We start from the raw sequence: 24,027 nt of genomic DNA, 5'->3' as shown, positions 1-24,027 counted from the left end.
TGCCATTTTATTTAAAGTAGCTCCCACAGTGGGCGTAGCATCATTCAATTAGCAGCGTGATGTTTCTGGGAATTGTAGTCCCCTTGGGAGGTGCAATTATTTCTCCTATAGTAGGTTCAGTGTCCTTATACTTAATTCACAAGCCGTTTTATAACCCTTAGTAGGGAGGGAAACTGGAAAGACGGGCTAGTTCTGCAAAAAGTACCGTGCTGCATCGGGTAGGAAGGGTTCCATCCTGCAGTCTTTCAATTTCATTGAAGCGGAGCTCCTCTCCACGGTATGAGCAGCCGTGAATAATCTTGCAAAACAAATTGCCCAAAAGCAGCGAGAGGGCACACCACGGCACTTCACCATTCCAGCCTCGCTGCAGCTCGTCTTCCGCTTCCCAAAGATTTACAATCTGCCTCTGCCGACGCGTTTCGAGGCCAAGGACGCCTCTTCTTCATGGGCTGGCAGTAAATAACACTGATCACGCACCTCCGTTCAACTTGCCATTTTATTTAAAGTAGCTCCCACAGTGGGCGTAGCATCATTCAATTAGCAGCGTGATGTTTCTGGGAATTGTAGTCCCCTTGGGAGGTGCAATTTTTTCTCCTATAGTAGGTTCAGTGTCCTTATACTTAATTCACAAGCCGTTTTATAACCCTTAGTAGGGAGGGAAACTGGAAAGACGGGCTAGTTCTGCAAAAAGTACCGTGCTGCATCGGGTAGGAAGGGTTCCATCCTGCAGTCTTTCAATTTCATTGAAGCGGAGCTCCTCTCCACGGTATGAGCAGCCGTGAATAATCTTGCAAAACAATCATTCAATTAGCAGCGTGCAATTTAAGGGTTATAAAACGGCTTGTGAATTAAGTATAAGGACACTGAACCTACTATAGGAGAAAAAATTGCACCTCCCAAGGGGACTACAATTCCCAGAAACATCACGCTGCTAATTGAATGATGCTACGCCCACTGTGGGAGCTACTTTAAATAAAATGGCAAGTTGAACGGAGGTGCGTGATCAGTGTTATTTACTGCCAGCCCATGAAGAAGAGGCGTCCTTGGCCTCGAAACGCGTCGGCAGAGGCAGATTGTAAATCTTTGGGAAGCGGAAGACGAGCTGCAGCGAGGCTGGAATGGTGAAGTGCCGTGGTGTGCCCTCTCGCTGCTTTTGGGCAATTTGTTTTGCAATATATATATATATATATATATATTCACAGCACACGTTCTGCAGTCTTACAAGAACGACGTCCAGGCCAGCTTAGTTTTCAAAAAAACGGTGTTTATTCACAGCCCACTCAACGTTTCGGGAACCACTTCCCTTGCTCATATATATATATGAGATATTGATCTATATGAATACATAGATATATCTATATATATATATATATTTATATATATATATCTGTTTTGTATATGTATTTTTTACATATATCTTTTATATGGGAAGCGTTTGGTGCAGTATGTGAGACTCCATGTCTGATAAGAAAGGACTCTTTAGGCCCTGCAAGACATGTGGCAAGAAAAGAGTTCATGTTGATGATCCTCAATAGGACTGCATCTACTGCTTCCATTCAACCAAGGTAAAACAATCAAAATCTGTCACACTTTCTCTTCTGAGTCCTTAAGAGAGGGAGAGGGGAGGCTGCTTCTGTGGTTGCAGGCCGCTAAGCACTGCAAGTCATCTAGATCACATAAAAGAGACCGGTCTGAGGAGAAAGGCTCTGATGAGGGCAGGAAACGCCTTAAACCCTCTCCAGAAAGCAAGTGCTCAAGAAAGGAGAAACAATCTAAAGTCTTCTCTGAGCCTTCATCTTCTGTTTCCTCCACCCCTTTGAGGAAAGAAAAGAAGCAACACAGAGCCTCTTCATCTGTTCATGGAAGGAGCAGGATTAAAAAATCCCCATCGACAACGTCGATGACAGCCACTGGGTCATCGACGTTGGCAAGTTACACTATTACGTCGTCGGCCCCATCGACATCTCACACGACAACGACCATGGCAATCTCCGGACCCATACGATTAACGAATATATCTTCGACGCCGTCATCATCGACATCTGCCCAGTCTTTGCAGTCGTGAGAATTTCAGTGATGAAGCTGTCGAAGATACCGTCGATGTCCCCACTGTCGACCCCACTTCTGTCGCTGACAACGACACCATCAACGGCAGTTTTGTCAACAATATCGACGAGGCCATCAACTGCATCACTGTCTACAAAGATACCGTTGACGATGATTCCGTCAAAGATGATTCCGTCCACGATGATTCCATCGATCGTCAACAGGATTTTCAGCAGCTGTAATTAGAAGCCCGTCAACGCTACCGTCGACTATGATTAGGTTGACGAAGAAATATTTTCATACTGAAATGTTGGCTTATAGTAAAATCTCTGTTCCCTCCAACGCACCTTTTGGAACTTCAGGAGTCTGATGAGGATGAAGAGGATGGTATGTACGGGGCAGCAGAGTGTCCTTCCGAGCTGCACTTGAAGTGCCAGGATTTTGACAATGACTACGAGGACCAGCAATACTACTTGCTTTTTCTGGCACCGCTGCGTCATTATCAACACTACGAATACCAAGAACATAGCCCTAGAGAGATGGCTCATCTGCCGCCAACCTTAATTCAAGATCTTTAAGCTATGCTAGCAGATTACAAGCAAAGATTTCCATCTCAAGATGTTCCGAAGGAACTACAGGCGCAAACACAAATCCATGACCAACCCAGTTCACCAGCAACATCTATTGCACCACGAGAGGCTGATCTGTTCGACCCTTCCTCTTCTGACAAAGAGCGAGAAGAAGGCAAAATCCCAGATCCAGCTGCTGATTCTGGGAGGACTACATTATTCCTACTCCTTCACCACCGTCACACCATCCCGCGGATTCCTCCCCCCATAAGACATAGGGGGTTTCCACAAATTAATGGAGAGGGCTTCTAATAGATTCCATCTCCCCATTGAAATTAAACCTACAGACTGCTTCCTGTATGACTTTAAAGAGGAAGCTAGAAAGTCAATGCGCACAATTCCAATTATTGGCTACTTTTGGCAAGAGGGTGTAAAGATGATGATGACCCGGCAACAATACCACCAGTGCTCTCTCGCATAGAGAAAAAGTACAGAGCCCCAAAAAATTCCCCTTCTTGTCTGACTAGCCATCCGAAACCGGATTCTGTAATTTCACAGGCAGCGCGATAGAGATCTAAGAACCCGGCCACCCCTATCTCCACTCCTCCAGACAAAGAAGGCCATAAACTTGATGATGTTTTGGGAAAGCGTTTCTCCACCATAGCTGCGACTGCTATGAAGGCAGCTAAGGCTTTGGCTATCATTGAACGCTATGACAGACAAATGTGGTCTGATATGGCTTCTCTACTAGACCTTATTCCTGAGGACAGAAAGCAGGAAACCAGAAAGATCCTCATAGAAGGAGAACGGACATCCTCAGAAACAATTGATTGCGCTATGGACATAACCAACATGATCTTCCGCCAACTGGCAGGGGTGGCTGTATTAAGACGCCATGGGTGGTTAAAAGCAACCACATTCAGACCAGAGGTCCAGTCAAAAAGTTCTAGATATGGCATTTGATGGGGACGCCTTATTCTGAAAACATATAGATGAGGCGCTTCGATCCATCAAAAAGGACACAGATACTGCTAAATCCTAAGGTTCCCTCCAATACAGAAAGATACAGTTCAAAGGGGCAAAAGGACGTGGTTTTTAGGTCTCGCCTAGCGATGCAGGGTGTGCGCTGCAGCCTTGGCGAGATCTATTGTCGTGGCTTTTTCGGCGGAAGGGGGACAGGAGATGTGCACGTGCCCAGACAGGCGTTGGGCACGTGTACGGCTCCCAGCGTCAAGTATTTCATGAAAAGACCGCAATTCTTGTCACAAGGCTCGCAGACTGTTTCTGATGAAACACCGCACAGCGCGTCAATCTGGGAAGAGCTACTGATAACCAGACACGGGCTGAATCCACATGGATGCAAGATTTCAAACTGCATGAGGATCTGATGCTGAAATATTAGAATGTGGATGGAATCTTCCCGTTCTAGTAGCTTACTCACTTTAACATGCATGAAGCAATGCTCATAATGCTGCTGACGTGAAGTAAAGTCCCCTCCTCACATTTGAACCCTCGGCTTTACATTTAAGCACATGATTCTCACCCATGAGCAGCAAGAAGAGATCCTACGATCCAGTAAGGGCGGTGCAGGGTGCACGAGCCGAGGTGTCATCCAGGCTGTTATGCTGCACGGTATCTATCCACCGGAACAAGTGCTGACCTGGGAGAGTTCCTGCCAGTCTCGACTGTTCGCAAAGGCTCACTCCACCGCCCTCTGCTAGAGATTCATAGACATGACACTTACCGGAGACTGCCTGTCGCAGTCAGAGAGCTCATCGACTAACTGTCCATCGAGCAGGCCAGGTGTCTAGTAGTAACACACAGAGCAGACACCAGCCGGGACTGTGACCGATTGGAGGTAAACAGTGGGCGATGGCGAAACATGCCAAGACAGCAACGATGCAGAGTTATATCACATTATTTAATTATACTCCCATTCCTAAACTAGTTTTCTAGCTAGATAATTTGATTTTGATCTAAAACATGTCCCAGATTTTATACGCATGCGTTTATTTTTGCATTGTTGTACTGAAACTGTTTGTGTAAGCACGTAAATTAGACCGCATGCATTCAGACGAGTAGGTGGTTAGACGTGGAATAGAGTTGGATGGAATAAGAACAACCATTTGCAATGCAGTAGGTCTCGCATTTACGCAGGTTTAAACTATTGGCATTGGCATTGTAAATGACAATGCCTTTTATTTACGTTTTGAAAACCAAACCATAAATAAAGGGCAATGTCATTTACAATGTCAATAGCTCAAACTGCATAAATGCGAGACCCATTGCATTGCAAATGCTTATTCCACTTACAGAGGAAACTACCAAAGAGTGCAATAATACCAGCCCTACCAGACACAATTAAGGCAATCCTATCAACTTGCTGTCTATCGTCAACCGGCTACAGCTGGTTTCTCTCGCCAAGGGGGGCGAATGAGAACATCGGCCCAAGGCAGGGACAATATAAGAAAAGTGATTTTACCAGGGTACCAACGTCCCCCTCAACTTCCCCTCCCGTGGGTGCAAAGGTATCCAGTTTCCTCCAGCATTGGGAGAGTATAACATCGGACCGTTGACTATTGGATTTGATCGCCTGCAATCACACACTGGAATTTGGTCAAAAACCTCCAACTACGCCACCCAGAGGATCCCCCCCTTACCATCACTTATTGCAGAAGGAAACGAAGATTATGCTTGCAAAAGAAGCCATAGAAAAAGTTCCAGCTCTGCAAAGAGGGCAAGGTTTCTACTCCCGTTTCTTCTTTATTATGAAAAGTCAGGGGAATGGAGACTAATTTTGGACCTCAGAAAGTTAAACAAATTCCTAAGGAAACAAACTTTCAGGGTGTAACTTTGACCGAGATCTTACGATGTCACAACAAAGGAGATTTCATGACCTCCCTCGAATTGGAGGACGCATATTTCCACATCCATCGGAAGCGCCAAATTCCTCAGATTTGTGGTGGCTGGTACCCACTACCTTTTCAAGGTTCTCTCTTTCGGCCTCAAATTGGCCCCCAGGAAATTTACAAAATGCCTGGCACCTGTGGCTGCAGCTTTATGTTCTCAAGGCCATCAAGTATTCCCATTTTGGACAACTGTCTGTTAAGGGCTTTTACGGCAAAGCAAGCATCCAGAACCAGCAACGCTTGTTTACTACTGTTCAGCAAACTAGGGTTGACCGTCAACGTCACAAAATCCTCTTTCATTCCCAGTCAAATAGTACCATTCCTGGGAGCCAGATTGGACACAATCCAATGCAAAGCATTCTTGTGGTAAGAACGTCAAACCAGACAACGTCTTTTGGCTATGGCCATATCAAGAACAAAGTCTGTTTCAGTAAGGAAATACAAGTTACATGCTAGGGATGTACTCTTCAGAGATCCACTTAGTTCCCTTGACCAGGCTCAAAATGAGACCTCTCCAGAAAGAATTACAAAAACAATGGCTTCAAACATTGAGATCTTTCTAAGACCTCATTTGTGTTATTTTGGCCATTAAGATTGCAATGAAATGGTGGTGCCACACCCCAAACCTTTCAAAGGGTTGACTTTCTTACAAGACATACCAGATTTCATCCTGACAACTGATGCCTTAATTGCCGGCTGAATAGGCCATTTGCAAGACCTTCAAATTCAAGGCAAATGGCCCAATTCTCAAAAATAGTCCTATCAATAGCCTGGAGTTGAAGGCCATATTCCTCTATTTACAGACTTTTCTGCTGAGAATAGCAGGCGCATCCGTACTGGTCTGTACAGACAACACGACAAGTATGTTCTACATAAACAAACCGGGAAGAACAAAATCTCTCATGCTTTCTCTAGAAGCACAAGAACTGTGGAGCTGGGCAACAGAGCACCGAATCTCTCTCAAAGCCAAGCATGTTTCAGGTCTACACAACACGCTGGCCAATGCTCTCAGTAGAGCTACAGGCAATTGCCGCAAATGGGAACTCAATCAATTCAAGTTGGATGGAGTATTTGCTCTATGGGGGAAACCAGCTCTGGACCTGTTTGCCACGAACATCAACCCCATATGCCAGTCCTATTCCAGCAGGTACCCCATCCTGGAGTCTCAGGGCAATGCCCTTTCGATGCGATGGTCAGGGAGATATGCTTACGCTTTTCCCCCATCCCATTGATTCCCAGAGTACTGACCAAAATGAAGCTGGAAGGATGTTGCCTGATTCTCATCGCACCCAGGTGTCCCAGGCAACATTAGTTTCCCGAACTTCTTCACCTCTCAGAAACTAGACCTATTTGTCTGCAGCTGTTTTCTCCTCTTTTGTCCAGGGACAACAATCAAGTGCGCAATCTGAATCTGGAGTCTCTGCATTTACACGCCTGGCTCCTGAATTCTTGGAGTCTAAAGACATGAGCATTTCTCAAGAGTGTAGAGATACTCTCTCAAAATCTAGGGAGGACAGCACCAACTAGACATACAAACTTAAATGGAAGAGATTCTGTGTCTAATGCCAACTAAATGACCTGCATCCATTTCAAATATCTCCACAACAGATTTTACCATATCTTCTCTCTTTAGCAAAATCAGGTTTGGCCTTCTCTTCGGTTAAGGTGCATCTGGCTTCCATCCCTCGCTATAGAAGAGCTTCCAGTGGCACTTCTCTTTATGCCTCAAGCCTTATCAAACCATTCACAAAGGGGCTGTTCCTTGCTTTCCCTCCAGTGCGAGCACCTCAACTGGAATGGAATTTAAACGTGGTTCTTGCTCAACTCATGACAAGACCATTTGAACCCATTCATAAAGCTGAATTGAAATACCTCACATGGAAAGTAGTGCTTCTTCTAGCCCTCACCTCAGCCAGGAGGGTAAGCGAAATCCAGGTTTTCACAATTAAGAAACACTTTTTAATATTTAAGCAGAATGCTGTAATTCCACGTTTTTCCTAAAGTGCCTTCTCAGTTCCACCTCAATGAGCCGGTTATTCTCTGGTCCTATTTTCCGCAACCATTAATATACATTTAATGTCAAACTCTGCCTCAAGTTCTATCTGCAGAGAACAAAGGACATTTGAAAAACTGATCAATTACTTCTTGCCTATGGCCAAGGCAGTGAAGGGACGGCAATAACAAAATCCACTATCGCAAGATGGATATCGGCTGCGATCCAGTTCTGTCATATCAAAGCCAACAAACCTTTAAGAAGGATAGCAAAGGCTCACTCTAGCAGAGCGGTTGCAACTTCAGCTACCCCTCTTCTCCAGGGTAGCGTTAAAGAAGATCTGTCGTGCTGCCACCTGGAGTACTACTCATACCTTCAGGCAGCACTATTGCCTGGAATCTACGCTAGATGCAGTGATGGGCCAGGCAGTCCTTCGCCATCTTTTCCATTAAGGTAAAACTCTTTCGCAGGGATCCGAGACAAGGCCCTGGAATGGACCACCTCCTTACTCTCTGGCAGAAGGCAGAGCGTCTGCCTCCCCCAGTTCCAATCCGAAGCCTCCGAGATCTGCGGCATACCCCAGGGATCATCCCTCCGTCTGACACTGTTCAACATCTACATGGCCCCGCTCGCACGCATCACCCGACAGCACAACCTCAACATAATCTAAGCCGATGACACTCAACTGATCCTCTCCCTCACCAAGGACACCCTCACCGCCAAATCCAACCTTCACGAAGGAATGAAGGCCGTCGCCGATTGGATGAAGAGCAGCTGACTAAAGCTGAACACGGACAAGACGGAGGTCCTCATCCTCGGCTCCAACCCTTCAGGCCGGGACGACTCCTGGTGGCCTACGACACTGGGGGCAGCCCCGACACCCACCGACCACGCACACAACCTGGACTCAACGCTCTCCATGGCCAAGCAAGTCAACGCAGTCTCCTCCTCCTGCTTCATCACCCTCCGCATGCTCCACAAGATCTGCAGGTGGATCCCGACCGATACAAGAGGATCAGTCACCCAGGCCCTCGTCGGTAGCAGACTCGACTATGGAAATGCCCTCTACGTGGGAGCCCTGGCCAAGCTCAGCAAGCGACTGCAACGCATTCAAAACGCCTCGGCACGCCTGATGCTCAACGTACCACGCCACTGCCACATCACCCCCCACCTGAGAAACCTGCACTGGCTCCCCGTCGTCACGAGAATCTCCTTTAAACTCCTCATCCACGCACACAAGACCGGCACAGCCTACCTCAACAGACTGCTCTTCTTCTACGTCTCCAACCGCTAGCTCCGCTCCGCCGACCTCTCCCTCGCCACCGCCCCCGCATCCGAAGAACCACCGCAGGCGGCAGATCTTCTCCCACCTCGCCGCCAAGACCTGGAACACCCTTCCACTCACCCTACGACAGACCCAAGACCTGCTGATCTTCAGGAGGCTACTCAAGACCTGGCTGTTCGACCAGTAGCACACCCACCCCCCTTTCCTTCCCTTTTTTTCTTCCCTTTTTTGTCTTCCCCAGCGCCTTGAGACCCTCGCGGGTAAGTAGTGCGCTCTACAAATTCCGTGATTGATTGACAAATTCCGTGATTGATTTCTAGCTCTTGGAAAGAGTCTTTTGTTTTTATGGTGGTTGCAAATACTAGAATTATTATATATATATATATATATATATATATATATATATATATATATATATATATATATATATTCACTGAAAAAACCATAGGTTATAGACCATATATAGTTAGGAATTAGCATTTAGAAAACCTTATTTCACTCACACAAAACCATTGAAATTCCATATATAGTTAGTTGCACTAACTATATATCGCGCACCCGCAATCCACTGCTGATGATGTCACATATTACATCATTCATGACATGGTCAGTGACATCACTGATGACAACATCCAGTGATTATGTGTTTCTGTAAAGTTTAAATATGTTTTACATATTGAAGAATGAGTGGATGTATAAGTGTCTGAATGAAGGTTTTAGTAGGTGCGTGATTGACTGTATGAGTGTGATTAAATGCGTCTTACTAAATGCACGGGTTAGTGACTAAACTGTCTGAAAGTGTGCATCAGTATGTCTGTTGTTGTGCAAGCTGCTGCATGTGTTGATCAGTAGCTATATAAGTAGCTATGTGGGTTATTGATTGGTTGCACAAGTATTTGTATGGGAGACTGAGTGTGTGTATGGCTGGCTGGGAGGTGTGTGACTCTGTACAGATCAATGTGTACTTGTATCAGTGATTCTATAAGAGAGTAAGTATGTGTTAGTATATGTTTGAAAATGTAATGTACTCTATGTTTAACTGTGTAGATTAGAAAATGGAAGTGTGATTGATTCTTTACAGGACTGACTAGGTGTGTGAGTAACTCCATGGATGAGTGGCAGAGTGTGAGTGTCTGTATAGGTGTATGAGTGCATATGATAGTGTTGTAAAGATGAGTGATTGTATGTATGAATGATTGTATGGGTGAATGAGTGAATGTGTGTGTAGACGTAGGAATCAGTGAGTGCGTATGTAGTAACTAGTATTGGTGTGTCAATGGTTTCAAAAATTATACTCTGTATTTAACACTGGGTGAAACAGAGGTTATATTAAAATGTGAGGAGATGCATTGTATTGTCACATGAATGATATCATCAGTGATGTGGTCATTGATGTCAAATGAGATGTCATCAGTGATGTCATCAGTGATGTCATTTGAGATGTCATCAGTGATGTCATCAGTGATGTCACTGACCATGTCATGAATGATGTAATATGTGACATCATCAGCAGTGGATTGCGGGTGCGCGATATATAGTTAGTGCAACTAACTATATATGGAATTTCAATGGTTTTGTGTGAGTAAAATAAGGTTTTTTAAATGCTAATTCCTAACTATATATGGTCTATAACCTATGGTTTTTTCAGTGAATTTTCAAGGTTTTGTAAATGCTAATTCCTAACTATATATGGTCTATAACCTATGGTTTTTTCAGTGAATTTCAATGGTTTTTTAATAGCAAATATCATAAGCTGTCGAATGTCAAGTACGTGGTAAGTGAAAACATTTTCGTGTTTATGCACACTGATCTGCTTTGAATGGTGCCCCCCCCCCCTCATTTCTATTAGGAGTACTCTCTCTTTGCACATAGTGAAGGGTAGTTAACGCAGGCCTTTGCCCCCGTTGTAATACGTCGTGCCTGCTTCTCTCTCCATTTGATTGATTGTTATCCAAGTATTTACTGTTTTAGAATTGGTTCTCTTTGGTTCATTCTCTATTTACAAACAAACACAGAGTCGCAATACTCTGTTTAGTCTTTGCAGATAACGAAAAATCGTGTAAAAATAAAAGGAATCGAGCAAAATCAGTAGGCCACTAATGGGATCTCTTTTTGACCTCGCTAAAATAGAAACATTAGGAACAACCCCTCATGACAAATACAAAACTAGTGAAATGAACTGAACTCCACACAATGATGGCTGCAAAACAGCTCGGCTCCGCCACCCACCCCGCCCAAAATAACGATAAAGAGCGGCTGCCATGATTGGTTGCGGAATGGCCACGACGGACCTACGCAATGGTGCTGCTCTCATGCTAACCCCAGCTTCAGTCTGAAACATCCAGAAACACTGTAGACTACCAATTCGATCAGTTCCGGTAGCGCCCCAATGTAACCCGGTAGAGAAGAACTAGCCCTCCCCTCTTTGACTAATGGTTCTTGTTGCCTGTCCCTTCTGTTGTCATTTAACAGAACTATTTAGCCTGCTGAAAGGGGTTGTGTTCCGACCGCTGGTTGGTGGAGACATTTTGACTATATTCTGGACCTGCGTTGTCGCGTAATGCGTCATATGACGCGCCGCGTTAGCGCATCCGGAAGTCATCCGGGGCGCGCAGCGCGTAACGTAAGCATAACAAGTCATGTGACTTGTTAATAAAACTTTTCATTGGTTCATTTTACTTTTCTTATTCTAATGATGAAAGGCTTGGTCATATGACCTAAAAATTACGCTTTTTATTACTTCCGAACATTATTTTTTCTTAAATATATGTTATAATGTTCCAGGCTAATGTACTTTCCCGGAAAATTTACAACTGTCCTGCAAGTAAAATATATTCTTTTTTCGAGAAAAAGAGCGTTTCTTCGTCCCATGACGGAGCCGTTGAGCAAAAGAGGGTCGACCTGCTGTCTTAGTCGCCGATACGCCTGAATATGAGATTCTTATCGATCACTTTATGTTGCAGGAATAGAAAACACAACAGCCCTTGACCATTTATCTTTACTGCGTTCCTTCGTATTATACCTTTTACCCTTCATGTAATTGGTCTGCTTTATTTCACTTGCCTTTTAATGATTCTAAAACAGTGACTATTATTAAAAACTTTACCAATGTATATACTACTACCATGTTTTCTTTTAAAAACCTTTATTGTGAAAATTTCATTATACAAATACGAGCCTATAACCACGTGGGCCGGCCACGGAGCAAACTGTAATCGTATATGATGAGTAGACATTTACACTGTAGAGGAACGTAACGGGCGGGCCATTAGGTTGCAAGAACTAAGGTGTCTAACAGTTACGGAATCGGTGGACGTACATTTTATAATTAAAATACGACAGGGCCAGTTACAATAAAATTATCTAGATATACATTTGCGGGCAAGTACCATGGGTGACGTTAATTCGAACTTTCAATAGTACAGTAATCAATAACACATCAGAACTTAATATCAATAGGGATGTCGAAATATTCAATCAATTCTCGTCCCCGCCCGCCATGTGCTTCAAAACTGCATACGTATCTCGTGATTTCAAGGTTCTGCAACCAGTACACAACAAGGAGTTACGAGTCCCATTTATTCCGGCGCCATTTTGGGCGAGGACGGGCAGGTCCAGGATATAGTCAAAATGTCTCTACCAACCATCGACTATGATGATGTTCATATGCTGTATTTATTAGAGTAACACTCATCTGTCCACATGAAATTAATTTGCCACAATCTAAACATGTCATTTTAATCTTTCCAAAGTTCTTCTAAATATTTGGGACCGTTTCCCTTGCCTCTGATGCTGTCAGTGCCACTTCTTTGATGAATGTACTAGCAGGTCAGGGGTTCTCCTCCAAATCTCTCTTTTATGCAGCACTATAATTAATTGGTGCCACCTCTCCATATGACGATGCATGGTATAGTTACCATAACTATATTTTTTTTCGGTTCCTCTGGAGAGTTCATCGTGGCAGATGAAGCGTGTAACGTACCGGGCATTTACCTTTTTTTGCATGTACAGGAAAGGAAAAAAAAATCGAGCGTCCGAGTTCTAAGGTGTCCCAGGGCCATTTTAGTGGACCAGGCCCAAATCCAAAGAACAGGCCGCCATTTTGAGAGTCCTGTTGCAGCCGCCTGTCGCTGTAGCATCAAGAGCAGCCGAAACTCAGCTGAATGGCAACTGAAACGGTAAAGGGGCACCCCACTACAGCAGACGAGCCTCCACCTAGGAAGGCCCGTTCACGCCGCCCCCCCCCCCTTCGGGCACCCCACGCCGTTATTCGGAGCAGTATTGTAGGATGGCCACACCAGTGCGGCAACTTGCTACACATCACCTCGGTGGTAACCGAATCTCAGCGCCTTGTGGTGTCTTCTATTCAGAAAACATTGTTGCGCTGCCTTTGGCCCCATTCGCACATCGGTCCGCTACTGACGCCATCTCACAGGCTAATGGGGCGCCCCACGCCGAGTTTCAGCATTGTAGGATGACCATACCAGTACAGCAACTTGCTAGACATCACCTCGGTGCCATCCGGATCTCGGCGCCCCACTGCAGATGAAGTGCCTCTCAACTATGAAACCACCACGGTGACATCCGGATCTTGGCGCGTTGTGCTGCCTTCGGCCTATTCGCACATCGGTCCGCTACTGACGCCATCTCACAGGCTAATGGGGCGCCCCACGCCGAGTTTCAGCATTGTAGGATGACCACACCAGTACAGCAACTTGCTAGACATCACCTCGGTGCCATCCGGATCTCGGCGCCCCACTGCAGATGAAGTGCCTCTCAACTATGAAACCACCACGGTGACATCCGGATCTTGGCGCGTTGTGCTGCCTTCGGCCTATTCGCACATCGGTCCGCTACTGACGCCATCTCACAGACTAATGGGGCGCCCCACGCCGAGTTTCAGCATTGTAGGATGACCACACCAGTACAGCAACTTGCTAGACATCACCTCGGTGCCATCCGGATCTTGGCATCTCAACGCCTAGTGGTATCTTCCATACAGAAAATATTGTTGCGCTGCCTTTGGCCCCATTCGCACATCGGTCCGCAACTGACACCATCTCACAGGCCAACAGGGCGCCCCACGCCGACTTTTACCATTGTAGGATGGCCCCACCAGTACAGCAACTTCCTAGACATCACCTCGGTGCCATCCGGATCTTGGCATCTCAGCGCCTTGTGGTGTCAGTCAGAAAATATTGTTGCGCTGCCTTTGGCCCCATTCGCACATCAGTCCGCTACTGACACCATCTCACAGGCCAACAGGGCGCCCCACGCCGACTTTTACCATTGTAGGATGGCCACACCAGTGCCAAAACTTGCTAGACACCACCTCGGTGCCATCCGGATCTTGCCATCTCAGCGCCTTGTGGTGTCTTCTATTCCGAAAATATTGTTGCGCTGCCTTTGGCCCCATTCGCACATCGGTCCGCTACTGACGCCATCTCACAGGCCAACGGGGCGCCCCACGCCGACTTTCAACATTGTAGGATGGCCACACCAGTGCGGCAACTTACTAGACACCACCTCGGTGCCATCCGGATCTTGGCGCGTTGTGCTGCCTTCGGCCTATTCGCACATCGGTCCGCTACTGACGCAAACTCACAGGCCAACGGGGCGCCCAACGCCGACTTTCAGCATTGTAGGATGGCCACACCAGTGCTGCAACGTGCTGGACACCACCTCGGTGCCATCCGGATCTTGGCGCGTTGTGTTGCCTTCGGCCTATTCGCACATCGGTCCGCTACTGACGCCGCCTCACGTGCCAACGTATTTTCTCCGCATTTTATACCCTATGCCGCATAACAGGTCATGTGACTTGTTTATAAAACTTTTCATTGGTTCATTTTACTTTTGGTTTCCTAATGATGGAAGGCTTGATCATATGACCTAAAAACAACACTTTTCATTGGATGAAAACTTTTTTTTTTTCCCAAACGATGAAAGCCCCACCTTGTTTCTGGATGTTTCAGACTGAAGCTGGCGTCAGCATGAGAGCACCACCATCTCGTAGCTCCGTCGTGGTCATTCCGCGAGCAATCATGGCAGCCGCTCCCCACCAGAAGCCTACAGGAGTCGGGGGCCCCCAAAACTTTTGATGAATCCTCAAGGCGGAGGGGACGCTTTCGAGAATGGGGTCCAAGACCTAGCAGACAAGCGTCCGATTTCCAAGGTGTCCCAGGGCCATTTCAGTGGACCAGGCCCAAAAAGGAAACAGCCTGCCGCCATTTTGAGAGTCCTGTGACAGCCGCCTATCGCTGCACCGCAAGAGTGGGCGCAACTCAGCTGAATTGCGGCTTTTGACACAGTGGACCAAAAACGGACGGAATGGCAACTGAAACGGTAAAGGGGCGCCCCACTACAACAGATGAGACTCCACCTGGAGAGGCCCGTTCACGCCGCCTCACCCGGGGCGCCCCACGCCGTTATTCGGAGCAGCATTGTAGGATACCAAAACCAGTGCGGCAACTTACTGGACATCACCTTGGTGCCATCGTTCTGCTGCCTTGTAACTATTCGCACAACAGTTTGCTACTGATGACCCACCCCCCGCGACGCCCCACGCCAGAAATCTGGACGTTGTGCTGCGTTGGGACTATTCGCACAGCCGACCGCTACTTCGTTGTTTTTCCCTAAAAATGTTTATATGTTATTACTGTTTTTGTTTTCTTGTATATATTTATAAGTTATTAAAGTTTTATAATCTTACTACTTTGTCGGAGTGCTATATATTTTTAATGTGACACATAATTGTAAAAACTTTGATGTACAAAGAGTCATCCCTGGAATCTTCCGCTTCAGGCTCGGTCCCCTCCCCAATCACAATACAGGATGGTTTTCAGATAATAGGAACGCGTCTGCTGTGACGGATCTCATCGAGTGTGGGCCTTGATCTACTATAACTCCTTTGAAGAGGGGTGATTCTTTACAGCTGGGGCCATAAACTACATCTGCAGGGCTAGCTGATACCCTAGGACCGGCCTGGACAATCGGACACAGAGGAAAAGGAGTGTCAGAGGGTGCGGTAGTGAATAGGGCGAAAGGGAGGTGTCGGGTGGGCACAGGGTGTGATTCTCAGGGAAGAGCAGCGCAGATGGGGGGAGGTTTATTACCCATGCATAAGACAGAGAGCGGGGGTGACCACTGCCTGGGGGAGATGCTTGCGAGGGTGGGGAGCCATGCTACGGATCGACAGCGTGCACAGAGTGGGTCTGGTCAAGGCATCTAAAATTACTACCGTGCACGACAAAAGTGTGCCATTTGAAAAAAGACAAGATGGCGCAGACAATGTTTTTCAACACTTCCTGATTTCCTTCGAATCGAACGTTAACAGACGTTGGGGCATATTACCAAAGTTAACCGATATTTATCCCTAACGATGCTTAGCAACGATTTTTTTACCGCTAAGCATCGTCAGAAATTATCGCAGATAAACCTTGCTATTATCAAGGTTTATCGCAAATACGATAAAAAACAACCGCAATGCATTAATATCGCTGAAAACTCAGCGATATTCATGCATTACCGAGCTAATGCTCTTAGCCATGTTATCCACCTCCCATTGGATAACATGGCTAAGAACTGCTCAGGGCAGGTGCTAGCTTTTGGAGATATTCGCGCTTATCGCGAATATTTCCAAAAGTTGATAATAGGAGATAGCGATGTTAGCGACTGTTTCCAGTCGCTAACATCTTGGCATGCCCACTTTGCATGTCATTAGTGATAAATATCACTCCCATGCAAAGTGGGGCCCAAGATGGTCGCTATCTCCTACTAGCCGTCGCTAACTGGTGTTAGCAACAGCTAGGTAATACAGATATAATTTTATCTCCGCGAAGCGGAGCGCTGTTACAGATATATATCTTGTTTTTGAACGTTAATTTCTCAAAATCCACTGAAGCACATATATTGAGACCTAGCAAAGGCACATCGAGCTACCAGTCCCTACAATTTTGCCAAGTTTCGTGCAAATCCATTCAGCCGTTCGATTATTATTATTATTTTTTTTTTTGCCCCGCGGGGCCCTTTTAAAACCTCCACATCAAACCTAAGAGGTCAAGGAGGATCTACTATGCCCCCTTATGGCCATTTGCCCCTTCGCTTTGGCCTCCTCTTGTCTCTCGATCCTACCGAGAGACAAGATGGCGGCCGCTACGGACTGTTTGCAATGTTTACAGACGCCGGAGAACCAATCAGCTTCGCTTCACAAAGCTCCGTACCGCGAAAAGTCCGCGAACCGGAGCGCTGCCCGGTCCGCTGTTACAGATGTATATCTTTTTTTGAACGTTAATTTCTCAAAATCCACTGGAGCACATATATTGAGACCTAGCAAAGGCACATCGGGCTACCAGTCCCTACAATTTTGCCAAGTTTCGTGCAAATCCATTCAGCCGTTCGGGCTAAGTGAGGCCAACCGCCCTATGGAAAACTCAATGTTAAAAACACGTTTTGGGACCCCCCTTTTTTCTCGGCCCCCCCTTGACGAACCCCCCCAAAATTTTCAAGGGCTGCTCAGAAACAAAATGTGCCATTTTCCTGACAATTTCAGCCAATTCCGTCCACAAACGCCAAAGTTATTAGACATAGAATTTTCAAAAATCCCATAGAGAAAAAATCCTAACTATATATACCTACTGGCGACCGCCAGTAGGTAATATATATATATATATATATATATATATATATATATATATATATATATATATATATATATGTGTGTGTGTATATATATATATATATATATATATATATGTATATTTATTAGATAGATAGATGGATATGGCTCAGGGCCATTATAGCCTATGGCATTATTTGAATATTGCTTGATTATTATACGGTAGGACTCCCATCTCGACAACTGGGAATGATTCAGGCATGTGAATCAATGAAGGATACCAATACTGGATAACCGTAGCTACAGGTAAGTAACTTATTTTCCTATTGCTGGTGTACAGAGTGGAAGGTGATCTGTGAATGATGGTGCAGTTCAGGGAACAGACTGTGTGAGCCAGTTCTTTAAAGCTTTTGGGAATTCTAGATTGATATATAATTTTATGATATGTATCTGGAAAGTATTCCAAGGCTTGGCTTTCGGTGCCTTAAAGGCGATCTGGTTGATGCTGGACTTTCTCAACATGGTAATTGGAGAGTGCAGTGCCAGACTTGATCCGAGTGCTCTAGTAGGTTGTTTTTTTGTTGTAGGTTGTGGGTTTGTTGTAGCTTAGGGTTTGTGTTGCAGATCTCCAGGGATGAAGTCTGTTATCATTTATGGGAATTATGAAAGTCTGAGGCAAACACTCCCAGCAAGTTACATTGCCTTCTGTATAGCATGGCATTACATGCTCACAGCACTTTTGTCTTTTAAAAGGTAGCTAAGCCTTCACTTGTTTGTGAGAATGGCATGATATGTCGTCAGTAGGTTTGCCGGAGTGGCTCTACAGTTGCACCTGCCATCAAGGTTCTTGGGGTATTGCCTCATAATTTTTCCAATGATACGGTGCATTCATGCCATTTTCATCAGCCCACTCATTTACCTGTTTGCTGGCTCCTCTTTGACACCATAGACCCCCAAGGCTTAATTCATTTTAATAACTGGGGTTTCTCGTGCTTCTGTTGCAGATGATGGAAAGATCTTCCATGGCAGTGGAGTGGGAGACCCATTTGGGCCTCGATGCTACAAGGGGGACATAATGGGATGTGGCATCATGTTTCCAAGGGATTACATTCTCGACAGTGAAGGTAAGGGTCTATCTAGGTCTGCTGTTCATTTTCCATATCAATGTTTTTAATGTATTTAATTAAATGGATTAATTGAGAAAAAGTTATCGGAGTTAAGGCTGTACTGTGGACACAACAAATATAAATAACTGTAAGGGAATGGTGTCTTTGAATCTTGGCCATGGCGTTCTGCGCATTGACCTCTCAGACCATGGGCGAAAGATAACCAGATTCAGCTCTCACCTTGACATCTACAGGTGTTGGTGAGAGCCTTGGGGATCGGAATATTTGTCTTTTCAAAAATATTTTTGTCTGTAGGAGCGCTACTAAGTTCTCACACTCTTTTTATGGAAGGTTATTTAGACTGTTTTGTGGGGGCTTTGAAGCCATAAATATTCCAATATTGAAGCTTTTGTTCCCACTACTATGACACATTTTAAAAGATAACACTTTTAGCTATGAAACTGATCTTGCAAAGGAATCATGCAGAGGTTCTCACTCCATTAAGGAGCATGATATACAAAGAAGGTGAAACTTTACGATGCCAAGACGACCGTCTCACATTCACGCTGTAATCCAGTTTCCCGAGTTGACAGATGAGCTCCGAAGGTCTGTCTTCCTCATACTCCAAATCATCCGATAAGTACAAGAAATATAAAGTATAAGAAATGTAAGTCGTCGAAGAAGAGTTCCACTTCCTCATGCCACTCACATACACCTGAGCGAGTTTTGGGGGGGTGACAATCCTCTCGACCTCACTCCCGAAGTGTGAAGACTTAGGAGATGATTCCACAGCTAGTTCTGGCTCAGCCAGAGAGTTTCTGAGTCCTCCAGTCTCGCAGCATCTGATAGAGTAGTTGTGGTGCTCCAGCTCTTAGAATCCCTGCTGCCTCCCTCTGGTGAACCTTTGAGCACTAAGAAGCAGAGCGGTTTTCCTCCTGGTATACCTCCGGTGAGTTCGCTCTTGGCACCAGCTGCCTTAGATTCTGCTGCTGGTGCCATGACTCACGCTGTCCCCGGGCACTGCAACGCCGACTTTATCAACTGAAGAAGTTGCTCCAATTGTCTTCATTACCGGTCCGACCTCGACCAACGTAGTATCTGAATGTGCCAGAGGTGCCGATTTCAGCCCAGCCCACACCCCCTAAATTACCACAGGTTCAGTAACACTCTTCAACACTTTCAGTTTTTGGGACCAATTCAGATAACATGTTCTCTCAGCCCTACCAAAATGAAACTGGTACGAGGACTTATAGGAGCTTTGTGGCCTCTATACCTCCCTAGAGACGGGTCTTTTTTTTTTTCCTGGACCACCCACAGAGGAATCAACCTCCTATGTCTCGGTAATGCGTAGGGCAACTTAAATACTTGACATGTTGCCCCTCACGTTGAAGATGAAAATTGTTTTGATTGATGTTCTCCAACCGGGGCAAACGTCTTCTGAGTCCCTTCGGCTCATTAACGAAGCACTGACCCCACAATCAGCAGACAATTGCCAGGCGCCACCTCCCTACTCCTAGTTCCCTAGCAACCCTCTCCAGAAAGCCTAGTGGTACAAGCTTCCATCAACCAATCTAATTCGAACACATTACCCACCCATGATAGCGAATCTAAGGGAGTGGAAACCTTCCTCAAACATGTCTTCATCTACCAGCATGACCCTCTGATCTGTTAACCTCAGCTGCTTGATGGGATGCTACTCCCATACCCTTTGGGATTCGGTGGCACAAGTCCTTCCTGGTGTCCCTGAAGACCTTTGTCCTGCACTCTCTCAGGTGATTCAAGATGGCAGCTATGCTGTCAAGTTACCTATTTGTTGTGTCTTGGACACTGTCAGTACAATCAGGCGAGCCCTAGGCATCAGCAGTGCCATTCACCGCCATGCTGGCTGCTCTTGACTGGGACGTCTGGCAATATCCAGTCCCCTTTGATGGGACTCACCTGTTTGGGGAAATGGCAGCTTCCTCTCTTGAGTGATATAAGGAAAGCAGGCCTACTGCTTAATCCCTGGGCCTTTCCATCTTATCTCCTGCAACAGGTTCACCGCTCCTTTTGTGGCTCTGGTAGAGGCATCCCTTACAGTTAGCCCATCCACCCACCACAGGGAGTCTAGGAGTTTTGCAGTAGAGGCTGCAAGGTCCGCACACCGTCCAGCCATCTTCCTCCATCTCCCTGCCGTTGCACACCACTTGCCAAACCTCTCTAGCATGCCCTTGCAGGAACACAGCTACCCGGTGGGAGGCAGAATCCACGGATTCTTACTGGGCTGACAAGCCATCACGTTGGATAGGTGGGTCCTATAGATTGTCCACAAGGGACAAGCCTTGCCCTTTCTCTCTTCGGTGCCGCACCTTTGTGACTGACTGAGGACCATCTTTCGATTTTGCAGCAGGAAGTTTGAGGCCTTTTGGCCAAAGGGACTGTTAAGAGGGTGCAGTGCCAGACGTAGGGTGTGTTTGTTATTCCTGCTTCTTTCTAGTGCCCAAGAAGGATGGGAGTCTTCAGCCTGCATAGATCTGCGCCCTCTCAATGCATTTCTCTGGAAGGAGAAATTCAGAATGCGCACCTTGACCCAGGCCTTGTCTCCCCTCAACCCTGGATACTGGATGGGCGTGTTGGACCTGCAAGACGCCTATTTACATATACCAGTCATGACGGCCCACCAGCGCTACCTGTGGGTCATGATGGAAGAGGAGCATTTTCATTTTGCTGTGCTCCCCTGTGGTCTCACCAGCACCCCTTGGGTGTTCACGAAAGTGATGGTGGAGATGATGGCACACCTTCAGAAGTTGGTAGGGGTGGCGTACCAGTCTTTCCCTACCTTGGTGAGTTGTGTGTGGAAGGCGGGCTTGCCCCAGGCATTTGTCAACCACCTCCAGACTAAGGGGTTTATTATCAACATGCTGAAGTCACCTCGGACTCCTTCTCAGACACTCCTCCTCATCGTTGCCATTCTGGACAACTACGTTTTGTGCCCTTCCCCCAGGAAAGATTCCAGGACATTCCGGTTAGGGTCCCAGTTCAGCCTCGGTCCTGGGTTTCTGTGAAGATGACTCTGAAGCTGCTGACATTGATAGCTTTCTGCATCCTGCTGGGTGAGGATGTCAGGTGGCATATGCAGGTTCTGCAGTGGGATCTTAAATCCTAGTGGGACCAGAATTACAGGGACCTCTCCAACCACATTCAGATTTTAGAGGAGATTGTGATAGATCTGCAGTTGTGGTTACTGAGCGCAAGTGGATGCGGTAGACCCCCTCTCTTCCTCCCCCATCTAGAGCTGACAGTGGTGACCGAGGCATCACTTTTGGGTTGATGCAGCCATCTGTAAAAAGTGGAGATCAGCGAAGTCTTCGCTCCACATCAATCTGGTGCTGAGGGCCATCTGTTTGGCACTGAAAGCCTTCCTGCTGTCCATCAAGGGGAGGCTGGTACGGGTGCTCATGAACCGAACCAACGCCAGGTGGTACAGCAACAAACAGGGTGGTTGGGTCATTGACCCTGTGGCCAGGACGCCTTGCTCTTCTGTAAATGGCATTGACCACCAACAAATTTCCCTGGTGGTGAGCTGCTTGGCAGGCTCAGTGAATGCCAAGGCGGATGAGCTCAGATGCCAACACTTAACGAACCACGAATGGCAGTCGCACCCGAGGTGCGCAAGGTCTCTTCTGCAAATGAGGAGAACCATGGCTCGATCTTTCAGCCACCCATGAGAACGCCCAATCTCTACACTTCAGCACTTTTTAGTTTCAAAGGGGTCCCTTGCTCGGAGAAGTGTTTTACCTCAAGTCGAACTCTGGTTTCCTGTGTCCCTTTCTGTCAATACCACTACTGTCCAGAGTTTTCAAGAGGATCAGCACAGACCAGGCCCAAGTTATCCTAATGGCTCCAGTTTTAACATTAAGAGTATGGTATCCAGAACCTGTGGGCTTCAGCATATGTTCTCCGATCGGGCTTTCCCTCTAGTGGTTTGGCTGTCACAGCAACAGGGCTGGGTTCTGCACCTGACCGTTGCAATCTTCCGGATCCAGTCTGACACCTGGGAAAATTCTAAGGTAAGGAATCTGCTTAGATATAGACAATACCAGATAAGACATTACCAAAAGTCAGTAACTTGTTCATCTAGAGGTGCGTTCCAGACACAATAATCTGCAGATCGTGGGGGGTCCTTTAATCTGCAAATGTCGGCAATATTTGAAACATTTGTTGACACCCTCCTCAGATTGCTGCTCGGATCGGACAGCTAATCCCCACTCCATTCCTTCTCCACCCCCACCAATTGCTCATTTTAAGGATAGGGGCACAGCACTGCACCTGGCAAGGAAGCAACACTCTGATACATGAACTCCACACAGTCACACTCTTTCTAGACTTGAACTTAGTGGTGCAGTAGGTGTGCCTTCAATACCTGCCTCTGAAACGAAAACTAAGACAATCCTGCATTTTCTGTGCTCTGCTCTATCTAGTACACTTAAAAATCACAGAGATAAACCCCTTGTGTTCCTCATTACGCAAAGCGACTCGGTTTGCAAAAGAGCTCCTTTTACCTCTACAACAAGCTCTGCAAAGGAATCGGGCAGATGGCTGTGTTAGCGATGTGGAAGAACAACACAGCCCGGACCTAACATAGCAAGTTGCAGACCACTTGCACCATGAGATTGTGAGTCGATTCCCTCAAGACTAGCGTGAACAATTACACGAACTCTACAATGAGAAAAGTTTCTGAACTGTCCAGAACAAAGGGAGGGTAAAACATGGACGGCCCCATGGCAACAGAATCGCAGGTAGATCCAACTTAAATAGCCATCTTGACTGCTGTCAGCTGCTGACTTTAAGACCACTACGTCCGTGCTCTGAGATGGGTGGTGTTGCACAGCCGGCACTCAGGCCTCCTTCCCCCCCTCCAATGGTGACCCCATTATGGTTTGTTAGTCAGTGACTTGCACAGCAGGTTGGTGGTGTTTGTTTCAGTTGGTTTGGGGAAAATACGCTGACTAGTTTGACTGGCTCATCTTGGAGAAGGGTGGGAAGCGGGACCTATCAGTGATTGATAGAAAGTCCACGGTCAACAAATTTCCATGTGCTAAGTTAGCAGTTAACGGACATCATCACACAGCTCCATCTGAAAAGATTGACCACACACACATAACTGGCCATGCACAACTACACTACCCACCACATGATAATTAGATTTTTAACCTGGAATATCCGGCATTAAGTAACTCCCATAAGGCAAGGCTTGTATTGCATATCTAGATAGACACAAGATCGATATAGCCTTTATTACAAGAAACACACTTGATTGCGAGGGGGCGGCTCACTTTGCCATGGAGCCCCCCACCGAACACTAAAACAATTCAACATATGCCAGAGGGACCGCAATACTGGTTAAGTGGCACACCCCATTCGAACAGCTGATCAATTCCGACTTTCAGAGGCAAATATGGGCTGAGTGCGTAGCACTTCCCTCAAATGATTTTAGGATGAGAGTTCAGCATAGTATTAGACAGA

General features: G+C 46.3%; 1 protein-coding gene across 2 annotated transcripts in view; it reads left to right on the top strand.

Annotated features, from left to right (window-relative positions):
• SPRYD3 (SPRY domain containing 3) overlaps nucleotides 1-24,027 on the top strand; it is a 686,433-nt gene that overhangs the window by 336,450 nt on the left and 325,956 nt on the right. For both annotated transcript variants that reach the window (XM_078687310.1, XM_078687302.1), the window contains exon 9: nucleotides 18,421-18,540. In XM_078687310.1, coding sequence (XP_078543436.1) covers nucleotides 18,421-18,540 — 120 coding nt within the window. The remainder of the gene's footprint in view (nucleotides 1-18,420; nucleotides 18,541-24,027) is intronic.

Source organism: Lissotriton helveticus, chromosome 1_1 (genome assembly GCF_964261635.1).
Source record: "Lissotriton helveticus chromosome 1_1, aLisHel1.1, whole genome shotgun sequence".
NCBI classification, from domain to species: domain Eukaryota; kingdom Metazoa; phylum Chordata; class Amphibia; order Caudata; family Salamandridae; genus Lissotriton; species Lissotriton helveticus.
Note: the sequence above shows the minus strand (reverse complement) of the source record. Positions and strands in the feature narration are given on the sequence as shown.